Source organism: Anastrepha obliqua, chromosome 1, assembly GCF_027943255.1.
Source record: "Anastrepha obliqua isolate idAnaObli1 chromosome 1, idAnaObli1_1.0, whole genome shotgun sequence".
Taxonomy (NCBI): Eukaryota; Metazoa; Arthropoda; class Insecta; order Diptera; family Tephritidae; genus Anastrepha; species Anastrepha obliqua.
In genome coordinates, this window is record NC_072892.1 from 60342379 (window position 1) to 60354015 (window position 11637).

Consider the following 11637-nt stretch of genomic DNA (forward strand, 5'->3'; position numbering starts at 1 on the left):
CGTCTTGTGCAACATGGGCTTGGGCTGCTTCGGGCTGCTTTTTGACCTCGATGAGAATAAAAGAAGAGCAGGTGTCCAAAATGTTATTTGTGTCTCCTGGGTATTCGATTTCTAAGCCTCAAAACTATTAAAAATTAAATAACTCAAAAATACTATTAGTTTTGTAGGGTAGAAAGAGTTCTATCGAATATATACCCTTACTTACCCTTTGCCAAAAAATAAAGAAACACGCTATGAACCTAACCCCCAACCCATGAAATATGAAATAAACATTTCGAGCAACTGATCCTTGAAGGTAGAATAGTATGAGAAGCATCCAGAGAGAGAAGTATAAATATTAGCGCTGACCTACATGAGAACAAGAATTCGATTGAGCTCATCAGACATACCTAGTACGAATTTCGTGATGCACTAGTACTATCGAATTTGGCTATATTTTTCTCCACTGGACAAGCCGATGGTTTAAGAATGATGGCGGAACCACAAGCTTAAAGCTATTTTTTTTGAACAGTGGATATCGGTATCCATTTTGATCAATTGGAAACATAAAATTTAATTTTTATCAATTTTTGAATTTCTTGAGAAAAAACATGAGAAACAATATTGTCCTGAATAACATAAGGTTTAAAGGTCGCAAGATGTAACCGCTACTACATCCAACTCAGTTTTAGAATTAAGACCAATGCTGCTTATATTTATATCCCGTGTCCTTTTATTATTTATATGCCTTCACCCTTGTATGTTTGTCCACGAAGTTTGAGTATTCATTTGATCGCGAAGCATTGGAGCAGTGCTTAGAGGGACTCCCGCAGTCGACGTGAGCAACAGCAGCATTAATTTTAGTTAATGAAGCAATGAGAGTGGGCACAGTTGACGTGTTGATATTAGCAGCGGCAGCAGCAGCATTACTGAGAGAAGCAGTGAGTGCTGAAGTCAGTGTCGTTACACTAAGACCAGTGGCTCGAAATACTCATAGATTCCAGAGATATGTACTAGTTATTTATTGCTGATATCAGTTGATGTTTCAGTAGGTTTCACAAGAGCACGGAGTTTTGTTTTTATTTGAATTCAAAAAAATGTTTTTATTTGCATTATTACAATTATAATTCGAAGAAGGATCAAAGCGAATAAAAATCACGTCTAAGATATGTGGCGAATACACCGATTTATTCAAACTGTCTTAAATATACCAAAAAAATGAAAAAAAAATAATAATTTGTAGAAGCTTAGAAAAAATTTAGCCGCAGTGGTTCAAAGCACGTCTGTGACATTGTAACAGAAGAAGAATCTTAGAACTACGCAAACGAGCCCAAGGCGGGCTCAATCTAACAAAAGTTGTTTGCAGGAGAACCTTCTAAACAGATGGCCTCTTGTTTTTTTTATAAAATCTGGGTGTGTCGCAACTGTGTCACTAGAGGAATTTAAAACCGTCAGTTCTGAGTAGTACACTAATTTGTTTACTTAGCCTGAAAAAATTAAGTTTAAAAAATTTAAAGAACAAAAAAGAAGTTCCAGAGTTCCATTAATTGAACATCTAATTTATCGGATACTAAAAGTTGTATAAAAGTGTCCAATATTAATTCAAGTTCAGTTACGCAATTTTACTTTAATGTGCCAATTTCATCAAGATATGCGTTAAAAAGTCCTTAGGCCGACATAGTTCAAGTAGCACTACACTTCGAAAAAAAATGTAAAATTTTCCATGAAAAGCTTCCCACATCCACGTGTATTTATTTATGCACATATGAACTCATTTTTCAAGTGTAAACTTATGTTACAATTATATACATGCTGCTGTGATTATCACTCATTGTTAATCAGCCCAGATAATTATTATGGATTATATACTTTTTTTTGGACTATGTAATAAATTACAACCAATTTCAGGACAAAAATAAAATTCAAATTCTTTGCCTAATAATGCTATAATTTTTATTCGCCATATTTTATTTTATTATGTCATAAACTCGAATTTTTTTTAACAAGTGAACCACACTACAAAAGGATGAGCGAAATATTGTGGAAAATAAATAATTTAATAAATTACTGTGGTGATAAATTACGCGCTAATGTGGCTGCAGATGAACAAACAAGAGCAGAGTTAAAAAATTAAATAAATTATATGTACATATGTGTAGGACATTAAGGTTCACACCTTCCAAGATCAAATAAAAACAAAATTATTAAATAAAAAAAAAAAAAAATATACGTTTCTTTCAAGCGAACTACATAAAAATAGAAAAACATATTTGCACAAATTATATGTGAGCGTCCAGCCACTAGACCGCGAAATTTTTCATAAAAAAAATACAATTCAAAAATAAAATTTTTGAAACCATAACTTAGCAAGTCCGCATCCACGGCACGTTCAAAATACTAAAATGCGAGCCATAGAAGCATTTTAAGTACGGCCTGGTGAGCCGTCTAGAAGTTGTAGGGTATAAAAAATTATATGATACGATAAAAAACGATGTGTGTTTTTACGAAGGGAAAAGTGCGTTGACGTCCATACATTTGGTTACTTAACCAACAACCTGTGGTGAAAAATTATCCTAAAGCTAATCAATTTAAAATATTTAGTTTTATGTCTTGTAGAATTTACCAATTTACATTTTAGCTAAACGAAAAATTTTTGTACTGAGCAAATCCTCGCGTTCTAATAGTGTCAAAGATCCTGTCCAGTGTGCTGTTAAATCGCATCAAAGTCACCATACACAACACTTTGGGGAAACAGCAAGCATAAAGGTAACTTGTCCTTATATTTAAATTTAGTTTTAATTTATTTTTAATCTAAGTTTTAATTTATTTTTAATTTTAGTTTAGTTTTAGTACAATTTTTTGACGTGATAACGTCTTATAATTTGATGTAGCCGGCTGCACGCACCAAAAAATGCGGCGTTATCTTGCTCATGCGGCGTAATCTCGCTCATACGGCGTTACCTTGCTCATGCGGCGTTATCTTGCTTGAACTGCAATCGAAAGCTCGGAACGAACGACATCTGGCTCTCTCCTACTTGAGTGAGCATATGGTATATATGTATGTATATGTATGTATATGCGCGTTTGTATATAAATTCACATACTTGTATGTGCATATGCCGTCTTCCTGTGTGCATTGTAATGAATCATTTCTCTGTTGAAAATAAGATGATGATAGAAAAAGTAGGAAATGAAAGGGAGTGTTTCGAGTGCAAAGTGTCTTGAAAAAGTCAAATCGATGATGTTGCCTCTTAGTGTTGTTGACTTGTTTTTATGTATGTATTTTTCAGCTGACTGGTTCACCCCTTTTAAATATGTTTGACGTACAACGATTGAGTACGATTTGCAAAGACTAAAAATCTTCGGATTAGGTGAATAGTGTTTTGCGCCACTTTGTAAAACATGCCCTCATATAACAAACACACTTTTGTTTAATTAATACTTAGTCGCCTAATATTAAGGTTAATGCTCGATGTTTCTTTCTTCAGCATAGTGGATTTTAAGTATTTGTTTGGGTCAAGGTTTTTTTTTGCACTCTTTCTTCACGATATTAAGAACCTAAGAACCTGTTGAGAGTAAAACCTAAAACAAATCTAATTTCGGGATTTCTGAGCCGCATAAAGCGTTTTTGTTTTTAATTACATAGTCCATGTTACTGCATATACAAAAATTTTCCCAAATTCAGATTAAAAATTTTAAAATTTATATGAAAATTTTTATGCCTGGAGTTTGATTTACATGGGTTTTGGTGAGAGCATGAGCAATATTCAAAACAACAATAAAAAAAAAAACAAATAAAAATAAATGATTTTAGCTCATTCCAACGTATTAAATATTAAAAAAACCGCCATGCACTCAGTTATGCTCGCCACTGTGTATTTAGTTAAATATGCACCTACCCCACTAAATATATTATAAAATATATAAATACAGCATCAAGCCAATAAATCATTCGAATTTATGTGGTCGAATGTTCAAAAAAGAAAAAAAAATATTTTGAAAGTATTCGAAGCACTATACGAGTATACAGAATTTTCAAACATTTCATACTGTCCCGTGGCGGCAATTGCAAATGCCCGTCAAAGGAATTCACCATATATTGCCTTCTAGCCGCCGCAGTTGTGGTTATGCTTGCGGTCAGCGTGTTCGGTGGCCGGCGGCATTAGTGAAATTAAACGTTAATGAATGCCGGAAGTTGCAAAAGTGCGAAAACAACAACAAAAATAACGAAACTTTCAAAGCATTGAGAATGCAAGTGCACCTGGGTCAACAGAATAATCAACTCCATAGAGTCCGATGTGGTTGGGAAGAGGAGTGAGGGAATTTATGGATGGTGAGGTGTTGCTGTTAGTAAGCTTAATTTTAATGCATTTGGTAGGTGGCACAAACACTAGATATACAAATGTATGTGTATGTATGTATGCAAAAATTATATGCATAAGTGAATTCGAATAGCGGACATAATTTCAAAATTCCCGACAGACGCCAGTGAAAGGCGGCCAGGTGAGGGCGTTTCAATAAATTACTTTGAAAAGGTGAGGTGGAAGAGAATATCATTTGGTCATTATTATTATTATTATTATTATTATTAAAAGGGGGTCAATCCTATAATAAAATTGCAGTGTAGCCAAAAGAGCTTTAGCATTTCGACCAGTGAGTCTAAGACTCACTGCGTACGTGAAAATTGAAATTATAGAAAAGGATTTTTCTAAGATTGGTCACTTCGCAAGAGGCAATGGCAAGTCAGTGAAATTTTTCCTTGAAAAGAATTCTCATAAAAACCATCTGCTACTCGGAGACGACATAAAATTGTTGAGGTCTCCTATTGTACAAAGTTATCAAAAATCAATGAGATTTTTAGTTACTTCAAACTTGAACTTTGTTATCCTAAAATTGCATAAGCCATAAAAATGTATTCCAAAAATCTTTCTTAGAAACCAAGGAATTGAGATGAAATGCTTGTGGAATTTTTAAATTTTTTGCCTAGAGTTTAGATCTTGGATTTATATGGCTTTTGTTAGGCAAGGAGCTTTTACAAAATTATAATGAGCGGTCAAAAAATATAGAAAAATAGCCAAAACAGGTAAAAGTTTCCCGGTGCTATCATTTTCCGCGGGCTCTATGTGTGAAAGTTTTTCCCTTCAAATTTTAAAAATATCTTGAATTTTTTTTAATTTTGTTGAGTATGAACGAAAGATGGAAAATTTAATTGGCTTTAATTAATACTTTTGTTTATTTAAAGTTTTTTAAATTTATTTTATAAAATGATTAATCAATTTCCCAGAAACTATTCGACCTATCGAAAAGTGAGGTATGTGTGGTATATGGAGAATTTCATTGTTCTTAAGTTACGATAATCAATATTAAAGTTGTTGAGCTCATTCCTAGGATGTGCGTGAGTAAGTGGACCTACTGTTGACTTTTGGCTGAATAACGGTGGGTTAGGTTAGTCAGGTTACTTGTTTAACACAAGACACTCGGTGGCCCTAAGGCCCCCTGTGATACCTGCATTTGTTTTCCTTCCCCTAACTGAGTTGCTTAATCAACTTTGATCTTTTTAAGAAGGTAACTAGTCCCTCCAGTGTTACATTTTGCAAATTTCCTAGGTCCTCAAAGAAATAATCGACAAGATATTTGGCACGGCTTCTTTAAAGTGCAGGACATTCACAGAGGAGGTGTTGTACCGATACAATGTCTTCTTCATCTCCACAGCTCCTGCGGAACACATTATGAGGTACACCCATTCTACCGGCTAGGGTTCCCATTAAAACACCTGTTCTGACGCTGATAGTTGATATGTTGAATTCAATTTGTCCATTTTGTTATTTAAGATTCAGTATTGGCCAAAGCGCTTTGGATACCCTGCAGTTAGTAGTCAAAACCAACTTCTATTGTTTTTCGCCATTACGCTCAAGTCAATCGCATTGTATAACTCGTTTAGAGTAATGTTTATGCTGTCTACTACTCGCTGAAAGTCCAGCTCAGAGCCTATCCCTGCGCAATCATCCGCTTTTCATTTACCTTCACTCCAGAGTGGCTGGAAGCCCAACAAAATGTGGGGTTATGTTGTTGAATGAGCAAGAGCGACCACCTGCATTCTTTAACACTTTTTGAATTGAACGTGCCTTATTCGCTGCGTGACTGTCAACAAAATTGGTGAGGTTTGCTGGAGTTAAGTTCATCAGTCTTATGGTGTTTGCTGGTTTGTCTAGAGCGCAGATCTCAGCTTGGAAGACGCTAAACCAGTCTGGGAGTCTAAATGAGCAATTTAAGGATAATCGTTCCGAGTAAACTCCTGATCCAGTGCCATTGACCATCTTTGAGCCGTCAGTATAAATATGGTGACGTCCGATGCGCACCTGTTATTCCAATGCAAGCTCACGGACTTTTATGAGATTCTTTAGGTGGGATTGTGTCTGCACCGCCTTTCACCACACGAAAGCTCCACAAGTCAAAATGGGTCTGATGATCGTATTGTACGCCTATTAGTTTATATACAGTTTCATGCCCCATTTTTTTGCCAAATGTCCTCTTATAGATAAAGAGGACATTACAAGCTTTGTTCATCCTTTCCACGGAGTTCCTTTTCCACGAAAGCTTTGAGTCCAGAATTATGCCAAAGTACTTGGCTTCGTTCGAGAGGGTTATCTATCTATCTATCTCTATCTATAAGTGGTAACTGAAAACTCCTTTATCTTATATCTTCTAGTGAACGGAACTAGTTCGGTCTTGGTTAGATTAACCATTAGACCGTTTGAGGTCGCCCACTTTGCAAGTTTCCTTAAGGTTGATTGTATGAGCCCGCTGATAGTCGAGAGAAACTTCCCTGTTATCAGGCTGACTACATCGTACGCATAAGCAACTATATTGATCCTTTTCTTGCTCATGGTAATAAGCAATTCATTTAAGACTAGGCTCCATAGTAACGGCGAGACAACACGCCCCCGTGAATAACGGTAAGTTGCAAATAAGTCAAACATTTTAGAATACAAAAAAATTTAACCTGATTTTCAAAATCAGTGAACGAATCCCACAAAGGAATTGGATGGTGGCATTCGAAGGATAAAAAAAAAAAATTGAAATTTGTGAACCAGTGCTATTTGTAAACTTGTGTTATAAAATACATTTGTCATTGATTGGCATGAATTTTAATAATGCGACTATCGTAGGTTTGTAATCATCTCGTTTCTAAACATCAAATAACTGTTAACATTTTCCTACAAATTCACTTGCCTTTACTTTTGTCAAACTCCGTTGCAAACAAATTTTCATTATATGTTTGCTTGCACATACAGCAAATTTTAATACATTTTAGTTTACTTAGCAAAATAATATTCACAGATTACTCCATGACACTGCAATTTAATTTTTTTGTTTTGTCTTTACGGTCACTGGTGCAAGGATTTTTGATTTCCAACTTTTATTTGTTTGTATAGCAAACTTTCTCAGCTGTACAGAGTTTGATAAGCAATAAATTCAGTACTCAAAATTTAGAGAATTTCATATCATTTCTTTTCCTTGTCACTGAAGCTCATAGTGTTGCACAAATGTGTACATACACATCTGTAAATATTCATAATTGAAGAAGTTTTCAATTTTTTCGCCATGGAAGAAATGCGAGAAATATGCAGTTAAACAAAAATAAGGCTTATACTCTGGAAATGGGTGTTTCTTTTTAAAACACATACTACAGTAAGGTTCAAAAGTAATGAAATTAGCAGCTAATAACTATTAAACAAATAAAATTGTATACTCCACTTCAATACTCCATTTCTGATTTGAATAAAAACAGTTTTTTTTATTCTGTGAATTCATTCTTTGTTGAAGTTGGCGCGCAATAGTGTAATTACTCTTAACGTAAACATAAAATAAACTGAAGAAATGCTCCTAAAAAATGTAGTCTCAACCTCCTGTAAGTCAAATCTAACTTTAAGCCTGGTTTACTGATCTTCCTTAGCGAAGCAAGACTTTTAATCCTGGGGGGCATAATTTTTTTCTTTTTTGCGCTAAACTAATACATAATATAACAGTATTGTTCTCTAACCGCTCTCAAACAAATTAATACATAGGAAACGAATGCGTCAGCGAGGTTTGGATTATCTAAGCAGAATAAAACTAATTTTTATATATCGATTTATAATTAAGTACAGTACAATTCCTCTTAACCGGTCAACTCGGGACTGCATACCTGGCCGGTAGCCGTTTTGGCCGGTTAATCCGAAGTGTACTTGTATAATATATTGTATACATACATATAAAAAAATGGAGAAGCATTTTTTACATATTTATGTATTTCATATTTACATATCGCACCCTAAATACAAAAGGGTCACAACTCAAAATGTAGCTTCTGCTCAAATATGAACGAGACGTTATCAATAAAACGGTCCGCGGATGACATATGGCAAAAATAAATTTTTTGTTTTTTGGTAGGACTGTTATAAGCTTACATGGCAAATTTCAGCGTGATATGTCACATCGTTTGTTTTCTGTGCTTCTGTAAGCAAGTCAAGCTCGAGTGTGGAAAATTTTGAATTGTGACCCTTTTGTATTTAGGGCGCGATATGTTAATGTGTTACATCAATAAAGTATAAGTGTAATAATTATTTTTTGAAAAAGTATGTGATTTTCTTCTGTTTTTTTTCAGTGAATTTCTGAATGCGACATTCCTCCATTTTCTAAACACCAAAACGTCTAATGCTGTTGAATCCTGTTGCTGCTCAATGCATTTCAATGCAATTTCCATCACATTTTTGGCTTCTTCATGAGAAACTGTTTTCTCCTCTTCAACGTCACTACTCTCATCATCTTCCTCTTGTTCTTTGTTTGCTAAATCTATGATTTCGTCATCATTCAAAAATTCATTTTCAAGGTGTTCGTCACAGTTTATCATCCAATTTTCCACATCTTCTGCCTGTAATGATTCGTTACCCGATAACTTTTGAAGGTCTTGTAAAGTAGATTTGTTTTCTTCTTCTTCAGTCCCTGCAATATTCGAGATCACAATTAGATTCTCAACATCTGGCCAAAGTTTTCTCCAAGACTTAACAAACGTTGAAGAGGGCATTTCTTGAAATGCTGTAGCTAACATATAGATAACGTCCTTGATATTGATCTTTTTGATGACTTCTAAAAGACCTTTGTCTTCACTCTCCGAATGTTGCAGAATTTCAGAAACAAGTTTACGCCTGTATCGTCTTTTTAAGCTTTCGATCACTCCTTGGTCCATTTGTTGCACTAAGCTTGTCACATTAGGAGGAAGATAAACTAATTTTATGTCATCTACAGCGCAGTCATGAGGATGGGTTGGAGCATTATCTAACAAAAGAATTGCTTTAATAGGCAAGTTTACACTTTTTAAATGTTTTTTAACTTTTGGAACAAACTCCAAATTAAACCACTCTTTAAACAAATCTGAATTCATCCACGCTGATTTTTGTGACTTATAATAAACCGGAAGGGAAGATGGATTCAATTTTTTGAATGCCCGTGGTTTAGCAGACTTGCCAATAACGAAAAGAGAAATTTTATGAGTACCTGCTGCATTCGAACAAACGGCCACTGTAATACGTTCTTTGTTCTTTTTGAAGCCAGAGGCAGACTGTTCATGACTGCCTAGAAAAGTTGTTTCTGGTAACATTTTAATGTTTAGCCCGGTCTCGTCCATATTATAGACTTGTTCTGGAGATAATTCCTCTGTTTCACCAAACTTAGTCTTGAATTCTGTCGCACCAGAAGTATCAGCAGACATTTTTTCTCCACTTACATGTGCGAAATGAATTCCGTGTCGCTTCTTCCATCAATTAAGCCAACTATCACTTGTCACAAAGTCACCCCCAATATTAATCTTCTGGTCGATAGCCAAAGCTTTTTCTTTCAAAATTGGGCCGCCAATCGGTGTACCTCTTCGACGTTCCTGAAGAAACCAGATCCACAAAGCTTCATCGACGACGTCGCAAATCGGTTTTTTTTTCTCGTACAACGGCTACCCAGATTTCTATCAGATTCCATTTTCGAGCAAAACTCCTCAATGGAACGCCTATCTCTTCGCCAGTCATTTACAGTGCTTTTTCCAACATTAAATTCTGCACATATTTTCGCTACGGATTCACCATTATCAATCCGCTTTAGCACTTTTAAACGTGTATCCATCAAAACCACAATTCGTTTGCGCTTTGCACTCATTGTTAAGGAAAGAACTATGTTATGTCCGTACCCACAGCAAAAACAAACCAAATTGATCAAAACGACAAACGACAAAATCCTATCTAACATCGTTTATAGTTTACTTTGCCGGGACCTCCCCGTAATATCGGGGGAATCCCAGCCGCATCGCCTCGCCGGTGAATTTCTTGGAAAATATTGCATTGCGCTCGGCTGTTGTAACCAGGCCGGTTAATCCGTCGACCGGTTAATGCGAAGCCGCTTAAGAGGAATTATACTGTATTGAAAAAACTTGGGTTGTAAACCAAAAACAAAAAAAAAAACAACTTTTACAGTCGAGTGAAGCAGGTTATCTCCATCAGAAGTCAGAACAATCGTGCCATTTGAAAACTCAGGTATAGTTTCTATGTCAAGTTGCCTAGGAAGCCCACACCCACACAGAGCGAACCTCTAATGCATTACTGCTTGAACTCTTTAGTAAGCAGCCTGGGTATTATGGCTTTCAGCGTTTTATGCAGCTGACAAAGTTTATAGCTTAACAAAGAACTGAAAACCCTAAAGTTTGGAACGTTTCATATCTATTGAAAAAAGTACAAATTCGATCGGTCGGATGGTAATGATAAATGATAATGGTTGTACGAGTTAGGCTAAAGTCTTTAAGCCGCGACCAGATTGATCTATTCTGCGCCCCTAAGTGCTTCATTTTAATTATTTAGTATTGCCTGAAAACGAACCAGCCTTCTAGGAGGGAACATTTGTAGATCTTCATCCTTTAGTAGGTACCAGCCCAGGGTTCTGTGTTTCCTGTAACCTAATGCTTCATAATTGGTCATTAAGTCTTCCATGGACTCCTCTTCATCACAGCAGAACCTGCGTAAACAAGTACACGGGATGTGTTCAAAAAGTATCGCGAATTTCGTGTTTTTGTGAAATATCATATATTTGTTCATTAATATCTATTTTGCCCCCTTCTCGGCAATCGTAGCGTGGCGTCGCCTTTCATGGGCCTCTGCAGTTTTGGAAACAAGAAAAAGTGGTGGCAATGGCATCATTAGTGTGTTGTTTTTGGCCAAAATGCACAAGCAACGATGTGTGAGCAGGGGCGTTATCGTGATGCAACAACCAATTTTTGTTCTTCCACAAATCCGGGCGTTTCTGGCGGATTGCTTTGCGCAAATTGCGCATTACTTGCAAGTATATATTCCTTATTGACCGTGTTACCCTGTGGCAAGAACTCACGTTGCACAACGCCCCTGCATTTGAAGAAAACGGTAAGCAAAACTTTTACATTCGACCAAACTTGCCGCGCTTTTTTGGTCTTGGTGCATGCGACAGCTTCCATTGAGATGATTGAGATTTGGTTTCCACGTCATAACTATAAACCTACAATTCGTCACCAGTTATGACCCTCTGGAGCAAATTTGGGTCGTCGCGGACAGAGTCCAACACCTGATTAGCAATGTTCATACGACGCTGCTTTTGATCGAAATTGAG

At 36.0% G+C, this 11637-nt stretch overlaps 1 protein-coding gene across 1 annotated transcript in view; it reads right to left on the bottom strand.

Annotated features, from left to right (window-relative positions):
- Positions 1-9730, bottom strand: part of LOC129253151 (tigger transposable element-derived protein 2-like) — a 28191-nt gene extending 18461 nt beyond the window's left edge. Inside the window, exon 1 of the mRNA XM_054891422.1 lies at positions 8666-9730. Coding sequence (XP_054747397.1) covers positions 8666-9730 — 1065 coding nt within the window. The remainder of the gene's footprint in view (positions 1-8665) is intronic.
- Between the last annotated feature and the right edge of the window lie 1907 nt (positions 9731-11637).